The 25,419-nt window shown below is 42.4% G+C and overlaps 1 protein-coding gene across 1 annotated transcript in view; it reads left to right on the top strand.

Moving 5' to 3' along the window:
- The window catches only part of LOC115162264 (inositol-tetrakisphosphate 1-kinase), a 58,747-nt gene that overhangs the window by 5,143 nt on the left and 28,185 nt on the right, over nt 1–25,419 (top strand). The window contains exon 3 of the mRNA XM_029713414.1: nt 2,116–2,140. Coding sequence (XP_029569274.1) covers nt 2,116–2,140 — 25 coding nt within the window. The remainder of the gene's footprint in view (nt 1–2,115; nt 2,141–25,419) is intronic.

The raw sequence follows: 25,419 nt of genomic DNA, 5'->3' as shown, positions 1-25,419 counted from the left end.
CTTTAATATCACCAGCTCTGTGTAAGATGCCATGTCTCTTCCTGTTTGCGTTTGGACCTCGTGCTTTCGTTATAGAGAAATATTTGATCTAGACAATAGCTCCCATCAACCCAGTGGGTTTCTACATGTCCCATTAACCTCTCTGCCTTGACAGATTGAACCACTTTTATTGAAACAATAGAAGCGTGCCTAAGAACAGCACTTAGCTGTGGTATATTGGCCATATACCACAACACTTGTACCTTTTTTATTGCTTAAATTGAGACCATGCATAGGCTATATCAGGGTAAGGCAACCCTGTTGTTCCTGGACTGCCACAGGTATTGCAGGATTTTGTTCCAACTAGGCACAACACCTGGCCAACTGAGCTAATTGATCAGTTCAGTGATTGCCTAAATTCAACACACCTGGTCTTCCAGGTCGGTTCAATCAAAAACATGAAGTGCCTGCAGCGGTTGCCTACCGCTGGGCTATATGCATGGTCCAATATGTTAAAATAATTTTTACCAATATGTTATTGGGCTCATTTCTGGAGGTGGAAATTATATTTTAGATGCTGTCAGAATGTCCTTTTTAAAAAAAGTCACCAGAACTGGGCTTCTCATTCCTTTTTCATAAACGTATATGTATTTTTTTTTCTTCTGTTTTTCTCCCCAGTTTCGTGGTATCCAATTGGTAGTTAGTCTTGTCTCATCGCTGCAACTCCCGTACTGACTCGGGAGAGGCAAAGGTCGAGAGCCGTGCTTCCTCTAAAACACAACCCAACCAAGCCGCATTGCTTCTTGACACAATGCCCACTTAACCTGGAAGCCAGCCGCACCAATGTGTCAGAGGAAACACTGTAAACCTGGCGACCCGTGTCAGCTTGCACTGCGCCCGGCCAGCCACAGGAGTCGCTAGTGCGCGATGGGACAAGGACATCCCTGCCAGTCAAACCCTCCCCTAACCCGGATGATGCTGGGCCAATTGTGTGCCGCCCCATGGGTCTCCCGGTCGCGTCTGGTTGCGACAGAGCCTGGACTTGAACCCAGAATCTCTAGTGGCACAGCTAGCACTGCGATGCAGTGCCTTAGACCATTGCGCCACTCGGGAGGCTACATAAAAATTCTGCGGGAGGCACCACGGACACCCAAAACACATAAGAATATATATGTATAGGAAACACTGTGCGTAGCCTAGTGTTCATGCTCTCACCGATGTTTGTATGTTCAGATTAGTTGGACTTGCATGTTCACTACTTGACGACTCCTAAGATCTTTGGATCACTATTGTTTTTGATAAGTACGGAAAACATCCACTTTTATACTACTTCTGCTTGTTTGGGCAGACTGAGGTGGATTTGAAAGACTGTCAAGTCTTTTAGAGGAGCATTGTGGTTTATTACGTTAGAACCGCTGGAAGTCTCTTGCACAAACGCCACTGAGGATTTCTCTCTTGTAGGCTGTCTGCACGTTGCCAGGCAACCCATTTTTTTTTTAGATTGCGCTTTGGGTAAAAAAAAAATCTTTCAAAAGTAAAGACATTCCCTGTCCCTGGACTCTGACTAAAGCAGATGGAGCTTATTTAGCCTTAACAGCGATATATTTATGAATTCCTGTAACAAATTCATATTCTATTCTTCAATGTCCCAGAATTAAGATTTACCGTGTGTGCTAAATTGAAACAATAATGCCAAAGTCTGTTACATTTAATATTATCCACTACATGCATAAGTGGAACAGTTGAGTAGCCCTATGCCATTGTCAGTATGTTTTGTGAGACAGACTCAGGACTCTTAAAGTGGTGGGGGGTGCATGCACTTTCTATTTTGGTTTCCTTGCTGGCCATCTCTGCCCTTGATGTCCATAACCTTTGATGGTGTGAGATTCCCCATGTGATTGGGAGCCACTACAGAACACTAGAACATACTTTGGTGTGTGGTGACACAATGGTGTCTTTTCATTCTGTTGTAATATGTAACACTGCAGGAGAAAGTGAATTTGTTTTAATGCCGATGTGTCCGGTTAATCTGTTGGAGTTGCGACAGTGCTCGCTCTTTACCACCTCCACGTTTTGATGTTTAAATAATGAATGAATGTATTTTGATTTCTTTTTTTCTTCTCATCTGTCTTTCAGGAAAAGAGGAATAGAAGTAGTCCAGGTAAGTTCAATAAGACTTAAACTAAATTATTGGGTACGCTTTTTTTCACACATTTGTACCTTCTTTTTTTTTTCTTTTTTTAATGGAGATTAAAAGCTTCTGGAACACGTGGTTTCAACACGCTTGGAAAGTTAAGGGTTTATCGTTAATAGAATGCTGATGGAATAGCCTATCCCTAGATATATATATATATATATATTTTTTTTTACACACCATATAATTTGTTCCTGTTGCCTGACAGAGATCTGGTGTTTGTGCCCAGAGAATGTTGTGTTATGCTGGTTTGTACTGTATGAGGCAGAGAGGGCATGGTTCATATCGCAGGGGTGGGGAGGGGACATTAATGCAGAATTCTACGTCTTTCACACAGGATAAAAGATGCATAAATATTTAGCTGCGTTTTTGTTTTCTGCTCTGCATCAGACTCATTGTGCTTCAGTTACATCTCCACTTGAGTGAGAATTCAGACAACGCTCTACTTTTTTCTCCGGTACTTTTCTCAATGTAACCTACTTTTCTCTGGTAAAATCTACGATTAACTTAAAGCAAAACATTTAGGGAATGTAGCTGGCTACATTCTTTCTATGATAAACATTAGAAATATAATGGCGGTGCTGAGTTTTTGCAAAGAAATGACTGGCTTTTTCATTGTAGGCTAAGCTCATTTACTTGTGGCTTCTAGCCAAATAGCTGTTTTCTGCCAAATGTGTCGCAGTCATGTATTTTCTGTGAACGAAAACTATAGTTGCAGGAGCCTGATCACTCCATTGAATAAAAAAAATACTTTGAATATAATACAATATAAATGGTTTAAGACACAATTTTAATGGTTTGCGTTGTTCAAAATGCAGATTTCTTAACTCTAACGTGACCCTTGGGGAGAAAGGAAGCACTGGGGGAAGAACAAGACTGATGAGCACAGTAAGCCACCCTCCTCCACTTAGGCCAGGCTTCTGGATGGATATCAGACAGTGCAAGTATACAGTGCATTCGGAAAGTGTTCGGACCCCGTGACCTTTTCCACATTTTACATTACGTTACAGCCTTATTCTAAAATGTATTAAATAGGTTTTTTTCTCAATCGACACACAATAGCCCATAATGACAAAGCAAAAACAGGTTTTTAGACATTTTTGCTAATTTATAAAAAACTGAAATATCACATTTACATAAGTATTCAGACCCTTTACTCAAAACTTTGTTGGAGCACCTTTGGCAGCGATTACAGCCTTGTGTCTTGGGTATGACGCTACAAGCTTGGCACACCTGTATTTGGGGAGTTTCTCACATACCTCTGCAGATCCTCTCAAACTCTCAGGTTGGATGGAGAGCGTTGTCGCAAAGCTATTTTCAGGTCTCCCCAGAGATGTTCGATCAGGTTCAAGTCCGGGCTCTGGCCGGGCCACTCAAGGACATTCAAAGACTTGTCCTGAAGCCACTCCTTCGTTGTCTTGGCTGTGTGCTCAGGGTTGTTGTCCTGTTGGAAGTTGAACCTTCGCCCCAGTCTTGGGTCCTGAGCGCTCTGTTCATCTTTACCTCGATCCTGACTAGTCTCCCAGTCCCTACCAGTGAAAAACATACCGCAGCATGATGATGCCACCATGCTTCACCGTAGGGATGGTGCCAGTTTAACTCAATACGTGACGCTTGGCATTCAGGCCAAAGAGTTCAATCTTGGTTTCATCAGACCAGAGAATCTTGTTTCTCGGTCAGAGAGTCCTATAGGTGCCTTTTGGGAAAACTCCAAGCGGGCTGTCATGTGCCTTTTACTGAGGAGTGGCTTCCTTTGGCCACGCTACATTTACATTTAAGTCATTTAGCAGACGCTCTTATCCAGAGCGACTTACAAATTGGTAAAGGCCTGATTGATGGAGTGCTGCAGAGATGGTTGTCCTTCTAGAAGATTCTCCCATATCCACAGAAGAACTCTGGAGCTCTGTCAGAGGGACCATCGGGTTCTTGGCCACCTCCCTTACCCAAGGCCCTTCTCCCCCGATTGCTCAGTTTGGCTGGGTGGCCAGCTCTAGGAAGTCTTGTTGGTTCCAAACTTTTCCATTTAATGATGGAGGCCACTGTTCTTGGGGGGCCTTAATTGCTGCAGTATTTTTTTTACCCTTCCCCAGATCTGTGCCTCGACACAATCCTGTCTCGGAGCTCTACGGACAATTCCTTTGACCTCATGGCTTGGTTTTTGCTCTGACGTGCACTGTCAACTGTGGGACTTTATGTAGACGGGTGTGTGCCTTTCCAAATTAAGTCCAATCAATTGAATTTACCACAGGTTGACTCCAAGTTGTAGAAACATCTCAAGGATGATCAATGGAAACAGCATGCACACGAGCTCAATTTTAAAGTCTCATAGCAAATGGTCTGAATAATTATGTAAATAAGGTATTTACATTTTTTGATTTTTAATACATTTGCAAAAATTTCTAAACCTGTTTTCGCTTTGTCATTATGGGGTATTGTGTGTAGATTATAACATTTTCGAATAAGGCTGTAACATAACAATGTGGAAAAGTCAAGGGGTCTGAATACTTTCCGAAGGCACTCTAGGTAGCTGCTGAGTGGGTGTATGAAAATGAGTCAGCTAATTGGGCAGATGTATTGCCTCTCAAGATTGTTTTGCGTGGCTGATTGGGCTGCACAACGTGTCGATAAGCCAGCGACGTACCGGTGTTGTATTAACGTGCCTGCCGACTTGAAGTGCTTCTTACTGGGTATCACGGTTGTGACCATGGCGGTAGCTAACGTGGCAAAAAAAAAGGATCACATTTTTATTTAAATTAGGATAGCAGCCTACACAAATAACTAATATTGATAACCATCTAGCTGTCACCTTGATACATACAGTTCGTAAGTTTACATACACTTAGGTTGGAGTCATTAAAACTCGTTTTTCAACCACTCCACAAATTGGAGTGTTAACAAGTGTTCTTGTTAACAAACTATAGTTTTGGCAAGTCGGTTAGGACATCTACTTTGTGCATGACACAAGTAATTTTTCCAACAATTGTTGACAGACAGATTATTTCACTGTTCCACAATTCCAGTGGGTCAGAAGTTTACATGCACTAAGTTGACTGTGCCTTTAAACAGGTTGGAAAATTCCAGAAAACGATGTCATGGCTTTAGAAGCTTCTGATATGCTAATTGACATCATTTGAGTCAATAGTAGGTGTACCTGTGGATGTATTTCAAGGCCTACCTTCAAACTCAGTGCCTCTTTGCTTGACATCATGGGAAAATCAAAAGAAATCAGCCAATACCTCAGGGAAAAAAACAAACATTTTAGACCTCCACAATTCTGATTTATCCTTGGGAGCAATTTCCAAACCCCTGAAGGTACCACGTTCATCTGTACAAACAATAGTACGCAAGTATAAACACCATGGGACCACGCAGCCGTCATACCGCTCAGGAAGGAGACGCGTTCTGTCCCCTAGAGATTAACCCCTGTGCGGCCTACGGGACGGACATCCAGCGAAAAATCCTATCGCCATTAGCATAACAAAATGTAATAATTTTTTTTTTCCATTTTTATTTTATTTTTTCAAATGATATCGTTTTATAGATGCACCTCTCCTGAATCGAACCACGTTGTCCGATTTCAAAAAGGCTTTACAGCAAAAGCAAAACATTAGATTACGTTAGAGGAGTATATCGTAAAAGTAGCCACATAGCCATTTTCCGACCAACCACATGCATCACAAATAACCAAAAATCAGCTAAATGCAGCACTAACCTTTGACAATCTTCATCAGATGACACACCTAGGACATCATGTTACACAATACATGCATTCTTTTGTTCGATAAAGTTCATATTTATATATAAAAACAGCATTTTACATCGGTGCGTAACGTTGACTAACTATTTTCCCTCAAATGCATCCGATGAAACAGCGCTACAATTTACTAAATTACTATTCGAAAACATTTTTAAAATGTAATATTGTCATTCTAAGATTTATAGATGAATATCTCTTGAAAGCACCTGTAGTGCTAGATTTAAAAATAACTTTACTGGGTAATCACACTTTGCGATAAAAGGGGATGCGATACTCAGAACAATAGGCTAGCAATAGGCTAGCCATCTTGGAACAATCGCATATCAAATCTAGTCTTGTATACTATTGTCAATAATCCCTTACCTTTGATTATCTTCATCCTTAGGCACTTCCAGGAATCCCAGGTCCACAACAAATGTATTTTCGTTCGAAAAAGTTCATCCTTTATGTTCCATTAGCTTGTTGTTGTTAGCGCGTTCTGAAGGCTGCACCAAAAGTTCCGACGTGCGCGGGACTACTCTTTCAACAAAATGCATTTTTTTCTTATTTAGGTTCGTTCAAACATGTCAAACGTTGTATAACATAAATCTTTAGGGGCTTGTTCAACTAGAGCTCCAATAAGATTGGAGGGGGACGATTGCATTGTGTTTCAAAACGTTTCGAAAGGGGAGGGTAGCTAGGGGCGCCGGCATCATAATGGTGATGGCCCTCTCCGTGTGACCACGTTCCACAGCGTGTCGTTCTCACAGTAGAAGGCTCAAATCACTTTGTAAAGACTGGGGACATCTAGTGGAAGCAATAGGAAGTGCTCAATGAACCATAGCTCACGGTGTGATTAATAGGCAACGTGATGAAGTTGAGTCCGCAATTCAGAATTCCACTTCCTGTTTCGATCTGTCTCGGGGTTTTGACTGCCATATGAGTTCTGTTATACTCACAGACACCATTCAAACAGTTTTAGAAACTTTAGGGTGTTTTCTATCCACAAGTATTAATTATATGCATATCCTAGCTTCTGAGCTTGAGTAGTAGGCCGTTTTTAAAATGGGCACGAATTTTTTTCAAAATGCGCTGTGGCGCCCCCTATCCTAGGCGACCGTCAAGAGGTTAACGTACTTTGGTGCAAAAATTGCAAATCAATCCCAGAACAACAGCAAAGGACCTTGTGAAGATGCTGGAGGAAACGGGTACAAAAGTATCTATATCCACAGTAAAACAAGTCCTATATCGACATAACCTGAAAGGCCGCTCAGCAAGGAAGAAGCCACTGCTCCAAAACCGCCATTAATAAAAAGCCAGACTAACTGCACATGGGGACAAAGATCATACTTTTTGGAGAAATGTCATCTGGTCTGAAGAAACAAAAATAGAACTGTTTAGCCTTAATGACCATTGTTATGTTTGGAGGACAAAGGGGGCGGCTTGCGAGCCAAAGAACACCATCCCAACCGTGAAGGACAGGGGTGGCAGCATCATGTTGTGGGGGTGCTTTGCTGCAGGAGGGACTGGTGCACTTCACAAAATAGATGGCATCATGAGAAAGGGAAATTATGTGGATATATTGAAGCAACATCTCAAGACATCAGTCAGGAAGTTGACTTCTATGGGACACAGCCAGTGGAAAATTTAAAAAACAACAAAGTCATAATTCAACTTTCTCAAACATACGACTATTTTACACCATTTTACACACTTCTTGTTAATCTAACCACACTGTCCGATTTCAAAAAGGCTTTACAGCGAAAGCAAAACATTAGATTATGTTAGGAGAGTACATAGACAAAAATAATCACACAGCCATTTTCCAAGCAAGGACATGTGTCAATAAAACCCAAAACACAGTGAAATGAAGCACTAACCTTTGACGATCTTCGTCAGATGACACTCCTAGGACATTATGTTACACAATACATGTATGTTTTGTTCGATAAAGTTCATATCTATATCCAAAAACAGCATTTTACATTGGCGCGTGATATTCAGAAAATGTATTCCCACCAAAACGGCCGGTGACTGTGCACATCAATTTACAAAAATACTCATAAACGTTGACAAAATACATAATTATTTTAAGAATTATAGATAGACTACTCCTTTATGCAACCGCTGTGTCAGATTTTAAAATAGCTTTATGGAGAAAGCACATTTTTCAATATTTTGAGTACATAGCTCAGCCATCACGGTGAGCTATTCAGACACCCGCCAAGTTCGGGGCAACCTGAACTCAGAATTAGTATTAGAAATATTGTATTACCTTTGCTGATCTTCGTCAGAATGCACTCCCAGGACTGCTACTTTCACAAGAAATTTTGTTTTTGTTCGAAATAATCCATATTTATGTCCAAATACCTCCGTTTTGTTCGTGCATTCAGGTGACTATCCAAAGAGTAACTCGCGAGAGCGGAACGAGAGACAAAGTCAAAATGTTCCATTACTGTACTTAGAAGCATGTCAAACGCTGTTTAAAATCAATCTTTATAGTATTTTTAACGTAAAATTGCGATAATATTCCAACCGGACAATAGCATATTCATTTAAGAAGAAAAAGGAGGGGCGCTTGCGGGACCGAGCATATCTAATCCCTTTGTTGCCAGGCAGACCACTCAGTAACTGAGCTCCTATTATCTGCCCAGTGACAGGAAAATGCTCAAACCACTTTCTGAAGGCTTTAGACAGCCAATGGAAGCCTTAGGAAGTGCAATGTCACCCCACAGACACTGGAGCTTCGATAGAGAATCAAAAGAAGAACTACAATTCTCAGACTTTTCACTTCCTGCTTGGATTTTTCTCAGGTTTTTGCCTGCCATATGAGTTCTGTTATACTCAGACACAATTCAAACAGTTTTAGAAACTTTAGTGTTTCTATCCAAATCTACTAATAATATGCATATTCTATTTTCTGGGCCAGAGTAGTAACCTGTTTAAATTGGGTACCTTTTTCATCCGGCCATGAAAATACTGCCCCCTAGCCCAGACAGGTTAAAGCTTGGTCGCAAATGGGTCTTCCAAATGGACAATGACCCCAAGCATACTTCCAAAGTTGTGGCAAAATGGCTTAAGGACAACAAAGTCAAGGTATTGGAGTGGCCATCACAAAGCCCTGACCTCAATCCTATAGAAAATTTGTGGGCAGAACTGAAAAGGCGTGTGTGAGCAAGGAGGCCTACAAACCTGACTCAGTTACACGAGCTCTGTCAGGAGGAAGTGGCCAAAATTCACCCAACTTATTGTGGGAAGCTTGAGGAAGGCTACCTGAAACTTTTGACCCAAGTTAAACAATTTTAAAGGCAACGCTACCAAATACTATGTAAACTTCTGACCCCTGACTGACCTCAATCAAGGAGTTTTTACTAGGATTATATGTCAGGAATTGTGTTACTGAGTTTAAAAAAAAATAATTATATATTTGGCTAAGGTGTATGTAAAACTTCCGACTTCAACTGTACATGCGGTCTACAACTCTATGGGCAGGGGGTGAATGGCAACAACACTGGGACACTGCCTTTCGCTCCCCTTTGACAAGCACTCCTGTCTGTCAGGCGTGGGGAGTAACTACCTAGTAGCTAATATTAGGGTGACGGTCACAGTAAGCACACACTTACAACGCATGAAGCAACAGTACACCCATCATCTAATACTTTGAATAAAAATAAACAATTGTCAGTTTTATAACAAAAAATGTACTATTTGTGTTAAACTAATGGTAAAATTCGACTCAGATTCATCCTCTGGCTTAACAGAACTGTTGCGATTGGTAGCCCGATGTACGGTAGTTGCATGGTAAGAAACGGAAGGATAAAAAGAACAGCTCAATTAAAACAGTCTAACCTACAGTGGAGCGCTTTCGACACCAACTAATTTCCTTTCAACACACCCACTCGCCCATACTCCGGTTGCATATTGGGATGCAGCTAGCCCATTCTCAGACGGCGTGGACGTTTCCACTTCTTTATGATATGACACAGCCGTTGATGTCCAACCTTCCCAAATCTCCCTCAATCAATTCTATTCAGCACCAGGAGAGGACCTATCTAGAGAGAGGGTTCAGGGGGGTAGTTTACACACCCTACTCCCAGATATTCTACTGTAAATGGCCGGTGGAGGAAACTGTACATATTTCCTCCGTCCCCTCATGGATGCCTCTTCTCTAAGCTCCCCAATGCTGTTTTCTGTATGTCTGAGGATGCAGGAGCAACATGCGCACCACCAATCATGGGCTTCCTGCCTGGGGACTCTGTGTTCAGTGTATTGTGGTGAGAATCATCACATCTCAGGACATTTCAAAAACCAAACTTCTGTATTCACATTCGGGAGGACATTACCTTTTTGTCTTTCATTGAGGGGAAACACTAGTGACAAACCTTTTTGTAATGTGCACACGTTTATTTTATTTAACTAGGCAAGTCAGTTAAGAACACATTCTTATTGTGTGCTTTGGGAACCTTTAACAGAATGTGACTAGCAGAACGGGTGTTGTATGTGGAGGATGAGGGCTGCAGTAGATATCTCAGATAGGGGGAGGGAGGCGATATCTCAGATAGGCCTCCCTCCCCCTAAGAGGGTTTTATAAATAAGCATCAACCAGTGGGTCTTGCGACGGGTATACAGAGATGACCAGTTTACAGAAGAGTGCAGTGATGTGCTGAGAGAAGGACAGTGTACCGTCTCCCATACTCCCAAGTACTTGTATGAGGTGACTACCTCAAGCGCTAAACCCTGAGGTACACAATACTGTCTTTTATCGATAGCGGTTATGATATCGTTTAGGACCTTGAGTATGGCTGAGGTGCACCCATGACCAGTTCGGAAACCAGATTGCATAGTGGAGAAGGTACGATGGGATTCGAAATGGTCTTATCTGTTTGTTAACTTGGCTTTCGAATATTTTAGAAAGGCAGGGCAGGTTGGATATAGGTCTAGAACAGTTTGGGTCTAGCGTGTCACCCCCTTTGAAGAGGGTGATGACCGCGGCAGCTTTCCAATCTTTGGGGTTCTCAGACGATACGAAAGAGAGGTTGAATAGGCTAGTAATAGGGGTTGCAACAATTTCGGCAGATCATTTTAGAAGGAGAGGGTCCAGATTGTCTAGCCCACCTGATTTGTAGGAATCCAGATTTTACAGTTCTTTCAGAACATCAGCTCTCTGGATTTTATCCTAATGTTAGAATGTAGAATATAAACTAGATATAGGCTATTGTGGGTTGAGTAGGCTAAATAATTACAACCAAATAGCCCTAATTAAACTAATAATGATAATGGAAACAAAATATTCTGGGCAGAGCATGCCCAACGCTTGTGGCTAAGCAGTATCAGAGTGAAATTGTAGCCGGAGTGAGGGCATTTTTTAAATCTGCTAAATTACGCCCTGCACCTCTCTCCACACTCGCCCACTTACATGCTCTGGTATTCAAAAGCAGCCCTGCTTTAGGCTATCAAAGAAGTGTCAATCATATCAATGGATGGAATCAGTGAATGAATGGTTGCAGCAACCATTACATTGTCTGACAAACTGCATAACAAATGAGGCTTAATTAGACAAAATAACAATTATATCGTGTGAACGACTAAGTGTCTGAACGATTTAGTAAAAATAAACAATCGTTATATTTACTAAGCCTTTCAAACGGGATACTAAGTCGTTCAAACAAATTCCAAGATTTTTCTATTTATTGGGCTGCTGTAGCTTGAAGAGGAAATGGAGAGCTATTTATCTCCCTGCCTCCTCTCTGCCGCTCCTTTTGTGCTGTTTTTCTATGCCGTCTTTTGTGTTCTTATGTTCTTTTTCTTTCTTTTTTTTGTCTTTTTTTTTCTGAAGATATCTTCAGCACACCCAGACGGAAAGATGTCCTGGGAATTGTCCCAAAGTAAGCAGCGCTTTGTTTCTGAGCGCTCTCAACCCTCATGGGAGGCCAGCAGATCGTTACAGCCCAGAGCCTGTGGCGCCCACACCCCTCGCCTCTTAATACACTGACCACACACACACACACACACACACGGGTCTCTACAACCACCAGGGCTATCTTTGTCCTCTCCCATGCTCAGACTCAGCTGTTTCTCATAATTTTAGCTGTGCTGTCACTAGAGCTGGGACAATAAACAGAAAATTATTGACACTGACCATAGCGATCACTTGTCACAGGCATTTTGCTAATATCGTTCATTATGGTAAGTAACCTATGCTCGAGCAATGTGAAGTTTGAAATAGAATACGTTTGATGATATGGTTGACTGTTAATGGGACAATTGATGACCACAACCATCAAACTAGTTGTTCCGTGCCCACATGAAAATCGAATTAGCATAATACAAAACTCCCCATTAAAAATCTGTCCGTTTAAGCTAGAGATCTGTTTTTTCGCATTGAATGCTTCTCAATCCACCGCATCCACCTATGTTGTGCTTCTGCGGTAAAAGGTGACAGAGCTAGAGCGGTATTTGTCTTCTCACAAAATCGTCTGTAGCATCCAAATGGTTTGGCCTACAAACTATTATGAACTCTATGGAAAGATGAGACTAACACGATCGTGTTCTCCATTTTGCTTTACGACCCCCACAAGCATCTTGGGACTCGTCTGAAGTCGGTTCAGCCAATCTACCAACTTCTGTTGGTAGATTGTGTGACTTCCGGCGCCGACAGAGATGGCCGCCTCACTTCGCGTTCCTAGGAAACTATGCAGTGTTTTATTTTATTTTTTTATTTTTTACATTGTTACCCCAGGAAATCTTAGGTTTTATTACATACAGTCGGGAGGAACTATTGGATATAAGAGCAACGACAACTCACCAACATTACGACCAGGAATACGTCTTTCCCAAAGCGGATCCTCTGTTTGGCCCACCACCCAGGACAAAGGATCGGATCTCAGCCGGGGACCAAAAACAACAGCGCCGCAGCAGGGGCAGACGGAGCGGTCTTCTGGTCAGGCTCCGTAGACGGGCACATCGCGCACCACTGTCGAGCATACTACTCGACAATGTCCAGTCTCTTGACAAGGTAGATGAAATCCGAGCAAGGGTTGCCTTCCAGCGAGACATCAGAGACTATAACGTTCTTTGTTTCACGGAAACATGGCTCACTTGAGACACGCTATCAGAGTCGGTACAGCCACCTAGTTTCTTCACGCATCGCGCCGACAGAAACGAGCATCTCTCTGGTAAGAAGAAGGGTGGGGGTGTAGGCCTTATGATTAACGAGACATGGTGTGATCATAACAACATACAGGAACTCCAGTCCTTTTTGTTCACCTGACTTAGAATTCCTCACAATCAAATGCTGGCAAAACCCTGGATCATTGTTGTTCTAACTTCCGTGAGCATATAAGGCCCTACCCCGCCCTCCTTTCGGAAAAGCTGACCACAACTCCATTTTGTTGCTCCCAGCCTATAGACAGAAACTAAAACAGGAAGCACCCGCGCTCGGGTCTGTTCCACACTGGTCCGACCAATCGGATTCCACGCTTCAAGATTGCTTCGATCACGTGGACTGGGATGTGTTCCGCATAGCGTTGAACAACAACATTGATGAATACGCTGATTCGGTGAGCGAGTTTATTAGCAAGTGCATCAGTGATGTTGTACCCACACTATTAAAACATTCTCCAACCAGAAACCGTGGATTGATGGCAGCATTCGCACAAAACTGAAAGTGCGAACCACTGCTTTTAATTAGGGCAAGGTGACCGGAAACATGACCGAATACAAACAGTGTAGCTATTCCCTCCGCAAGGCAATCAAACAAGCTAAGCGTCAGTATAGAGACAAAGTAGAGTCGCAATTCAACGGCTCAGACACGAGAGGTATGTGGCAGGGTCTACAGTCAATCGCGGACTACAAAAGAAAAACCAGCCCCTCGGGTACGTTTTTTTTTATCCGGCCGTGCAAATACTGCCCCCTACCCCCAACAGGTTAACCTGTTGGGGCTGGGGGGCTGTATTTGCACGGCCGGATAAAAAAAACACATCCGATTTAATCTGGTTACTACTCCTGCCCAGAAACTAGAATATGCATATAATTAGTAGATTTGGATAGAAAACACTGAAGTTTCTAAAACTGTTTGAATGGTGTCTGTGAGTATAACAGAACTCATATGGCAGGCCAAAACCTGAGAAGATTCCATGCAGGAAGTGCCCTGTCTGACAATTTGTTGTCCTTCTAGGTTATCTCTATCCAAAATACAGCATCTCTGCTGTAACGTGACATTTTCTAAGGCTTCCATTGGCTCTCAGAAAGTGGAATGAGAGCTCTGCAGTCTCTGTATGGGATAATGGCAGTAAAGCCCCAAAATAATTTTTCATACAAAAAAATGTATTTTTTTTTTATACTTCAAGGGGTCTAACATGCTGGCCACACCGCTCGCGTTACAAAATTAATTTACACAAACATGTTATTCAATAATTTCATCCAAACTGCTTGTGTGTATCAATGAGCGTCTGCGTAGCAAGGCCTTAAAATAGGACTTGGTTCTATTTTTGTCGCTTGATGCGCTGTAAGTTCCGCCTCTCCCATCTCTTCATTGGCTTTTAGGAGCATATACCTCACGTGGGTGATTCTGAAAACTGAGCTGAAGTCCACACTCCAGTCCAGGTGTTGGTTAATGCATCTTAGTTAGTTGCCAACTGCCATCTAATGTCTACTGAAGGAGAGATTACTAGAAATGCTCCAAATTTCCCCTTTTATCTGTGGATTAATTGTCGAAGTAGAGAACACACGATTTTGTGTGACCCAAAATGGGTCAGAATTCTACAAAGATCCCTGAAAAAAAGAACCTTGTGCGTTTTAAGGTAAAATAACAACCCAATGTTTTATATCCCAGGACAAATTAGCTAGCAACAGCAAGCTAGCTGAATGTTTCATGCTATATTTATATTTGGTTCAGAGTTTTGTGTTTTGATATTTCAACCTGCTTGTCCTGATCCCGTGCCCAGTGTAGTCAGCATGTTAGAATTCAAAATCAAATAGCAAAATAATCCTTGGTATTACCTTCTTAAAACAACTTCCTTAGAATCCCCCTCCATCTTAGACATGGCTTAGACTCTTATGGGTTAAAGGATAATATATATATTTTAAAACATGGTTAACATTAATTTTTATAAATGTATTGTTTTATTTATCGGTATTGCATCAGTTCAGGCAGTTTATCACAATGTATTTTTGTCCATATGGCCCAGCTCTTGCTGTCACTGCCAATTGAGAGGGCACAGTGCAGACCGACACCTGCAGGTTTTGTTTTTGAGTTGGTGAGGGTGCGAGCTGCCAGGAAGATGAGCCCTGTGCCAGTCAGTGGCTCATGTGGCACGGCCGCCTCACGGGAGACAATGGCAGCCATTGTCATGCTCTGGCGTTGTTATGCTAGTCCATGTATAAAGCTGTCATCCCTTATTATAACGAGGGAGAGATGCTGTATTGGGAGGGAGTGTTACACAGCTAGAGAAACATGACAATGTCCTCTTGCAGGTCTGTGTGCTTTCCAGAGAAGTCTGTAAAAGCTCTAGATGGTAATGGGTGGAATCAGTCACAATATAGTGAGCCAGTCTGGTCCTGATAGGCCTGTTTGTTTTGAATTGGGATGTTGTCTTCAATACTCCTTTTTGATAGAGTTACTGTACAAGGACAGCTCTTATCTGTGTTGCTCCTGTCTGGCTGTGTGGTGAATCTGAGGAAGAGGTGGTCTGATCAAGGTTAAACCCACTCCACTACACACACACACACACACACACACACACACACACACACACACACACACCACCTGTTCCAGCCCTCACTTGTGTCCTTGTAGTTTTCAAGCTGACCCTATTGCTGACCCTGTTTATAACAGCCAAGTCTTTTCTAGTAGACTGGTGGTAAACAATGTCAATAATGGCAACCAAAATAATCATATGCTATACTCCATTTTGCCTTGCATAAACATCTGTACAGTTCATTTTCCTGTGAACAGGGCTTTATCGTTCCCTTTTGATGCAGTGTTTGGGTAACTTTTACATTTTCAGTTTTTCTGGGAATAATACCTTATTCATGGGACTCACTGATTTAAAGGCTGACGAAAAATGGCTAGAGAATATTGCCCTATTTTAAGCTAAGGAGTTTGAACCTTTCCTGCTGAGAACCTTTCTGGGGCCATGATGGCCAGTTTCCTCCATAGGCCCACTAATTGTAATATCACTCATTTATTGGAGCAGAGCTTGCAATAAAGCAAAATGTATGTCCCTGTTTTGAAAGTCAGTCAGTAATGTCAATGGCAGAGATTTAGGACATCTGGAGGGCATGGCAGCGATGTGACATCATGCTCTGTGAACAAACCTAAATCGGTCGGCCCTTAGGGAGCTCATTTCATATTTCCATTTCTAGTGTGGGAAAAACTTCAGGATTTCTCTGTGAGGGGGAAAAAGTCTGAGAAGGAAGAGTAAGGTTCCTCTATCTTCATCCTTTTCATTCATATATCCACAATCTGTCCTTTTCTTACTCTCTCCCTCTTGTCCTCCTCTGCCCTCCATTCATGCTAATCATTCTCTAAGTGATTTCCACAACCTCATCAATATTGACCTGTTTGCCCTGAGCTCATGAGAAGCAGCCTTCTCCCAAGGCCCGTACATTAGTCTGTATGTTTCGGAGCTGATCATATTAACCCACCAGACTTAGTTCTCTGCTAGCAAGTGGAACCGGGCAAGGAAATGGCCAACGTTTGTGTTGCTGCCCAGGAAAAATGTTGTAAAATGTTTATCATGTGTTGAGTGCTAGGGAATTTCAAGTTAATTTCCTGGTTGTTACTGTATCTCTCCCACTGATCAAAAATAATAATTGTATATCATTTTAATTGAAGCCCACCGAGATTGATAAGACTCACTCCATAAAGCATTATGTAGCTGATATTCCTCTAGTCTATTGGGAGTAGCTACTAGTCAGAAGAATCCAACGTTTAATGAGAGATCTTTTGGATTTCATTTTACATCTTAGTTCAGGGACTCAGGAGTTTAATCGACTGCATACTTGAGGTAACCAGTTGGATGCCTATTGCTGTGATTGAACAATACCTGTGGGGTCTATGGGGAATACTGACTGACTGAGGGATTTTAGTGTCTTCACCCCACCCATTGGGTGTGGTTTGAATGTGTAATTAGTAAGGATGCAGCTCTTGTCTATTTTATGAGCACAAAACATTAACAGGATTCCATCCCTTCAGGGAAGAAATGTTACTGTTCCTCTCCTCCCTCCAGTCCCATTCCTCTGTAGCATGATCTTAGGAGGCCTATGTTTTTTCATTCATGGTGAGGGAAAAAAACTGCTCTTTATCTAGATCTCTGCCAGAGATGCTCATCTCTGACCTGTTTTGACCTCTAGCACTGTATCACCCCAGCCATCTGCCCTCTCCTGTGGACTTGGGTGAGGGTGAGACGCGTTGGCATGAGAGGGGTCTGGGAGCAGCAGGCCTTCAGTAATGAAGCCTTAGATGAGAGGGCAGCACAGCAGTAGCGTCCTTCCTCCGTCTCTCTCAGGCTTTAGGAGAGTCACTGGAGCACAGGCTCAGCAGCTGTCGTTTTCACTCCGCCCTGGAGTTCAGCTCAGCTTCTCAGTGATCTCAAACCTACAGTGAGAAATGAGTACGGGACTCCAGTCGTTAGGACAGTCAAAAAGCAGTGGCGACCAGAACTTGGTGCGTCATGAAGATGGCTTGTTTGAGTGCCGCCACACTCTGTGAGGTAGGAGAGAGCGAGGGAGACACTGCTGAGACATGAGTCCAATTACCCTATGGCTCCAGGGAGGTGCAAGAACCTGGCACTATACTGAACAAAAATATAAACGCAACATGTAAAATGTTGGTCCCATGTTTCATAAGCTGAAATAAAAGATCCCAGATTTTTCCATTATGCACAAAAGGTTTATTTCTCTCAGGTTTTGTGTACACATTTGTTTACCTCCGTTGGTGAACATTTCTCCTTTGCCAAGATAATCCATCCACCTGACAGGTGTGGCATATCAAGAAGCTGATTAAACAGCATGGTCATTACACAGGTGCACCTTGTGCTGGGGACAGTAAAAGGACACTCTAAAATATGCAGTTTTGTCAGAACACAATGCCACAGATGTCTCCCAAGTTTGGATGCCCGAGGTACTGGACATTTTACAAGTGAATTAAGGTTGTTATTTCGTGACTGATATTGATTGTGTGATCATTTATTTTCTTAATACAGCAAACGCAAAAGAACAGTGGTTTTGAAGTTATTTCCATACACTTTTCATAAACCATTAAAACTATTTCTATACTGACTTTTACATGAGTCCTTGGTATTGGTGTAGACTTGACGGACCAGACAGGACTAATTCCCTCCAAAAAAAGGAGACCTCAATATTTTCTCTGGTAGGCACGACCTACCTGGCACACCTAACAAACAATTACCTGAAGTCAAAACCATTACAATTACACAGGTGCACCATGTGCTGGGGACAATAAAAGGCCAATCTAAAATGTGCTGTTTTGTCACACAATTCCATAGATGTCTCAAGTTTTGAGGGAGCGTGCAGTTGGCATGCTGACTGCAGGAATGTCCACCAGAGCTGTTGCCAGAGAATCTAATGTTCATTTCTCTACCATAAGCCGCCTCCGTTGTTTTTGAGAATTTGGCAGTACGTCCAACCAGCCTCGTAACCACAGACCAGGACCTCCACATCCGGCTTCTTCTCTGGTGGACATCCGGCAACAGCTCTGGTGGACGTTCCTGCAGTCAGCATGCCACTTGCACGCTCTCTCAACTTGAGACATTTGTGGCATTGTGTTTGTGTGTGTGTGTGACAACTGCACATTTTAAAGTGGCCTTTTATTGTCCCCAGAACAAGGTGCACCTGTGTAATGATCAAGCTTTTTAATCAGCTTCTTGATTATACCACACCTGTCACATGGATGGATTATCTTGGCAAGGGGGAAATGCTCACTTACAAGGATGTAAACAAATTTGTGCCCAATTTTAGAGAAGCTTTTTAGGCGTATGGAACATTTTAATGAGATTTTTTTTATTTCAGCTCATGAAATATGGGACGAACACTTTACCACTTGTTCAGTGTATATGGTTGGAAGAGAAACGACTGCTGTAGATCCTCACTGTTCTGTAGATCAGAAAACATTTCTCTGGGGAATGTGACAACACAAAGCCCCTCAGTAGAACAAGCTGGAAACATTCTGCCCTTGACCTGTTCTCCCTGCAGGACTGTGGGTATTTTCTGTGATGTCTGTCACAGGCATGGCCTAGCACCAGTGCTGCATGTCCCAGGGGGGCTTCAAAAGACGTCAATTGCCATTTTCTGTTTTTAGTGTTGTTTAGCATAACATCAGCGGCTTCGCAAAGAGTTATGTGGGAGTGCTAGAGCAAGGTCGTGCGCCATCCATGACGTGAGTAGCGGGATGGGACCGACTTCCATGTCACTGCTGGTGTGTGTGAGGGGCCACGCTGTAGACAGGACCTCTTTTGTGGAAGTAGGAGATTAGGAGCTGTGGCGCATAGCCAAATCCTCTCTGGCTGCTCTCCAACCCGTACGTGCGTTGGAGGGCAGGCCCTGAGACCAGTGTGTCCTCGTCACCTCTGCTGACTACTACGCCTTTAGTATTGTGTGCCCTGTCTCTGTGATGTTTGTTGTCTCCACAGTACAGTATATACAGTGCCTGTATCCCCCTATGTCCTTGTGTGTTTTGAGTCTTTCCGCCCCAGACTGCCCTGTAAACTAGGTATGACAGTTTATTTTTGTATTCTTTTTTTATTTTATTTTTTGACCATTTTTACCAAAGCAGGACAAAGGCTAATAAGTAATGTATCCATCACCTCTCCTAGAATGATTAACCAGCCTGGCCTACACTGCCAGACCATGTTCCGTAGCTTTTCATCTCTCTCTCTGGGCTGAATGTTTAGTTTTTGACCCACTGTGTGCTGTTAAGTTGTCTCTATTTGGCTCCCAAACTGAATACCAAGGACTCCGGTGAACTAATGGGGCCTCTCGAAGCTGCGTGGACTAGCGCTGCAAGCTAAATGTCTTTTATTGACTCTGATCTCCAGTTACTGAAGAAGATCAGAGTCAATAACAGAAATGGCGATTGATGGCTTTTGAAGCCCCTCTGGGACATGGAACTCTGGTGCTAGCAATGGCTAACGGCCTAACGCTCATAACGCTGTCAATGCACACAATGCTTTCTAAGTGCTCTTATATTTAACATAAGACAGACAATGTTTTTGTCTAGTACAGAATCAAGCAGTCTGGTACCTGGGAAAATATCCTCTGGGTGTGTGTATAAGGCCAATGGCTAAAGCGCACATTTTACTGTACCAATAGGTTTCATAACGTGTAACAAAAAAGGTCATTCCATACCATGTAAGCCTATTTTATTTGCATATTTTGCATTTAGCAAGTACTTATGTTGGAGTCTGCGAAATCCCTATCGTTAATGATAGGAAAGAAAGAGCATGCTCAGCCTCGCTGTATCCTTCCTTGCTATTAGACCGTTTTGGGCCGGTTTCCCAAAAGCACCGTAAGGCTTAAGTTCATCATTTTAACCTTTTTTATTGGAGCGTCATTAAATCGCTGAGCTGTTTCCAAAAACCATCATTACTAAAGTTGCACTTAAACTGTTACCTACTGACTGCCTAAGACCACATAAACTCAGCAAAAAAAAGAAACGTCCTCTCACTGTCAACGGCGTTTTATTTTCAGCAAACTTAACGTGTAAATATTTGTATGAACATAAGATTCAACAACTGAGACATAAACTGAACAAGTTCCACAGACATGTGACTAACAAATGGAATAATGTGTCCCTGAACAAAGAGAAGGTCAAAAGTAACAGTCAGTATCTGGTGTGGCCACCAGCTGCATTAAGTACTGCAGTGCATCTCCTCCTCATGGACTGCACCAGATTTGCCAGTTCTTGCTGTGAGATTTGGCCCCACTCTTCCACCAAGGCACCTGCAAGTTCCCGGACATTTCTGGGAAGAATGGCCTTAGCCCTCACCCTCCGATCTAACAGGTCCCAGATGTGCTCAATGGGATTGAGATCCGGGCTCTTCGCTGGCCATGGCAGAACACTGACATTCCTGTCTTGCAGGAAATCACACACAGAACGAGCATTATGCCTGGTGGCATTGTCATGCTGGAGGGTCATGTCAGGATGAGCCTGCAGGAAGGGTACCACATGAGGGAGGAGGATGTCTTCCCTGTAACGCACAGCGTTGAGATTGCCTGCAATGATAACAAGCTCACTCCAATGACGCTGTGACACACCGCCCCAGACCATGACGGACCCTCCACCTCCAAATCAATCCCGCTCCAGAGTACAGGCCTCGGTGTAACGCTCATTTCTTCGACGATAAACGCGAATCCGACCATCACCCCTGATGAGACAAAACCGCGACTTGTCAGTGAAGACCACTTTTTGCCAGTCCTGTCTTGTCCAGCGATGGTGGGTTTGTGCCCATAGGCAACGTTATTGCCAGTGATATCTGGTGAGGACCTGCCTTACAACAGGCCTACAAGCCCTCAGGCCAGCGCCTCTCAGCCTATTGCGAACAGTCTGATTACTGATGGAGGGATTGTGCGTTCCTGGTGTAACTCGGGCAGTTGTTGCCCTCCTGTACCTGTCCCGCAGGTGTGATGTTCAGATGTACCCGTCCTGTGCAGGTGTTGTTACACGTGGTCTGCCACTGCGAGCACGATCAGCTGTCCGTCCTGTCTCCCTGTAGCGCTGTCTTAGGAATCTCACAGTACGGACATTGCAATTTATTGCCCTTGCCACATCTACAGTCCTCATGCCTCCTTGCAGAATGCCTAAGGCACGTTCACGCAGATGAGCAGGGACCCTGGGCATCTTTCTTTTGGTGTTTTTCAGAGTTAGTAGAAAGACCTCTTTAGTGTCCTAAGTTTTCATAACTGTGACCTTAATTGCCTACCGTCTGTAAGTTGTTAGTGTCTTAACGACCGTTCCACAGGTGCATGTTCATTAATTGTTTATGGTTCATTGAACAAGCATGGGAAACACTGTTTAAATCTAGACGTTCCGCTAGCGGAACACCGCTCCAATATCCAATGATAGGGCGTGGCGCGAAATACAAACTCCTCGAAAATCCGAAAACTTCAATTTTTCAAACATATGACTATTTTACACCATTTTAAAGACAACTCTCCTTTATCTAACCACACTGTCCGATTTCAAAAAGGCTTTACAACGAAAGCAAAACGTTAGATTATGTCAGCAGAGTACCCAGCCAGAAATAATCAGACACCCATTTTTCAAGCTAGCATATAATGTCACAAAAACCAAAACCACAGCTAAATGCAGCACTAACCTTTGATGATCTTCATCAGATGACACTCCTAGGACATTATGTTATACAACACATGCATGTTTTGTTCAATCAAGTACATATTTATATCAAAAACCAGCTTTTTACATTAGCATGTGACGTTCAGAACTAGCATTCCCACCGAACACTTCCGGTGCATTTACTAAATTACTCACGATAAACGTTCACAAAAAGCATAACAATTATTTTAAGAATTATAGATACAGAACTCCTTAATGCAATCGCGGTGTCCGATTTTAAAATAGCTTTTCGGTGAAAGCACATTTTGCAATATTCTGAGTAGATAGCCCGGCCATCACAGGCTAGCTATTTTGACACCCACCAAGTTTGGTACTCACCAAACTCAGATTTACTATAAGAAAAATTGGATTACCTTTGCTGTTCTTCGTCAGAATGCACTCCAAGGACTTCTACTTCAACAACAAATGTTGGTTTGGTTCCAAATAATCCATAGTTATATCCAAATAGCGGCGTTTTGTTTGTGCGTTCAAGGCACTATCCGAAGGGTGACGCGCGGACGCGTATCGTGACAAATTTCAAAATATTCCATTACCGTACTTCGAATCATGTCAAAAGCTGTTTAACCTGTTAGGGCTAGGGGGCAGTATTTACACGGCCGGATAAAAAACGTACCCAATTTTAATCTGGTTATTACTACTGCCCAGAAACTAGAATATGCATATAATTATTGGCTTTGGATAGAAAACACCCTAAAGTTTCTAAAACTGTTGGTGTCTGTGAGTATAACAGAACTCATATGGCAGGCAAAAACCTGAGAAGATTCCAAACAGGAAGTACCCTCTCTGACCATTCCTTGGGCTTCTTGGCTCTGTTTATTGAACATTTAGGATCTTTGCTGTAACGTGACACTTCCTACGGCTCCCATAGGCTCTCAGAACCCGGGAAAAAGCTGAATGATGTAATTCCAGCCGCTGGCTGAAAAACTTTAGCGCCTTTGGTAAGTGCTCTATCAGGGGACCATCAGACTGAGGCTCGTGCACGAGGGGATCCCATGTTTTTACTTTCTCTCTCTTTGAACGTAAACACGCTTTCCCGGTCGGAATATAATCGCTTTTTTACGAGAAAAATGGCATGAAAATTGGTTTTTAAACAGCGGTTGACATGCTTCGAAGTACGGTAATGGAATATTTAGAATTTCTTTGTCACGAAATGCGTTGTGCGCGTCACCCTTCTTTACCATTCGGATAGTGTCTTGAACGCACAACAAAACAGAGGATATTTGAACATAACTATGGATTATTTTGAACCAAACCAACATTTGTTATTGAAGTAGAAGTCCTGGGAGTGCATTCTGACGAAGAACAGCAAAGGTAATAACATTTTTCTTATAGTAAATCTGACTTTGGTGAGTGCTAAACTTGGTGGGTTTCTAAATAGCTAGCCCTGTGATGCCGGGCTATCTACTTAGAATATTGCAAAATGTGCTTTCACCGAAAAGCTATTTTAAAATCGGACATAGCGAGTGCATAGAGGAGTTCTGTATCTATAATTCTTAAAATAATTATGTTTTTTGTGAACGTTTATTGTGAGTAATTTAGTAAATTCACCGGAAGTTTGCGGGGGGTATGCTAGTTCTGAACGTCACATGCTAATGTAAAAAGCTGGTTTTTGATATAAATATGAACTTGATTGAACAAAACATGCATGTGTTGTATAACATAATGTCCTAGGGTTGTCATCTGATGAAGATCATCAAAGGTTAGTGCTGCATTTAGCTGTGTTTTGGGTTTATGTGACATTATATGCTAGCTTGAAAAATGGGTGTCTGATTATTTCTGGCTGGGTACTCTGCTGACATAATCTAACGTTTTGCTTTCGTTGTAAAGCCTTTTTGAAATCGGACAGTGTGGTTAGATTAATGAGAGTCTTGTCTTTAAAATGGTGTAAAATAGTCATATGTTTGAGAAATTGAAGTAATAGCATTTCTAAGGTATTTGAATAACGCGCCACGGGATTCCACTGGCTGTTACGTAGGTGGGACGAAATCGTCCCACTGGCCCTAGAGAAGTTAAAATCTATTTTTATGCGATTTTTCTCGTAAAATAGCGATTAATATTCCGACCGGGAGTCGTTGAATTCGTTCAAAGACTGAAAATGTAAAATGGCCTCTTCACGTGCACGTTGTTCTCAGATCGACCACTATCCAAATGCGCTACTGTTTTTCAGCCAGAGACCGCAGAGTCATCATTCAACGTTCTGGCGCCTTCTGAGAGCCTATGGGAGCCTTAGAAAGTGTCATGTTACAGCAGAGATCCTCTGTTTTGGATATAGATGACAAAGAAGGCCAAGAAATGGTCAGACAGGGTACTTCCTGTACAGAATCTTCTCAGGTTTTGGCCTGCCATTTGAGTTCTGTTATACTCAGACACCATTCAAACAGTTTTAGAAACTTGAGTGTTTTCTATCCAAAGCTACTAATTATATGCATATTCTAGTTTCTGAGCAGGAGTAATAACCAGATTAAATCGGGTACGTTTTTTTATCCGGCCGTGAAAATACTGCCCCCTATCCATAACAAGTTAAACCCTTTACAGTGGAGGTCTGTGAAGTTATTGTGATTTTTACGAATTATCTTTGAAAGACAGGGTCCTGAAAAAGGGACTTTTTTTTTGTTGCTGAGTTTAGAACTGCTAAATGCGTAGTTGGATGCTTTTTTGTTGTTGTTTTTTGCCCTTCCACCTCACTTCATAGCCTACACAGAAGATTTCCGCTAAACATAGAATGAAGATGTTTTTCTGTCTCTGTGACTGCTGATAACTGCAGAACAAAGTTGCCAATCTCTTTGCAAATGTTATAAACAAGCAAATTATAAAATTAGATGAAAACCGATAACTACATTAAAAGATAAATACAGTAGGATACATAGACCTCAATCCATTGAGTTCTAATTTGCTAGTTGTCGGCTACTGTCTAATGTTTGCCCCAATATATTTCATGAGGTTTAACGTGTGCAATGATGTGCCAAATATGATTTACATTTACATTTCAGTCATTTAGCAGACGCTCTTATCCAGAGCGACTTACAGTAGTGAATGCATACATTTCATTTCATGCATTTTTGTTCTTGTACTGGCACACCGTGGGAATCGAACCCACAACCCTGGCGTTGCACACACCATGCTGGCGTTGAAAAC

Source organism: Salmo trutta, chromosome 25 (assembly GCF_901001165.1).
Source record: "Salmo trutta chromosome 25, fSalTru1.1, whole genome shotgun sequence".
NCBI classification, from domain to species: domain Eukaryota; kingdom Metazoa; phylum Chordata; class Actinopteri; order Salmoniformes; family Salmonidae; genus Salmo; species Salmo trutta.
The sequence above is the reverse complement of the archived record's forward strand: the minus strand, read 5'-3'. Positions and strand labels throughout refer to the sequence as shown.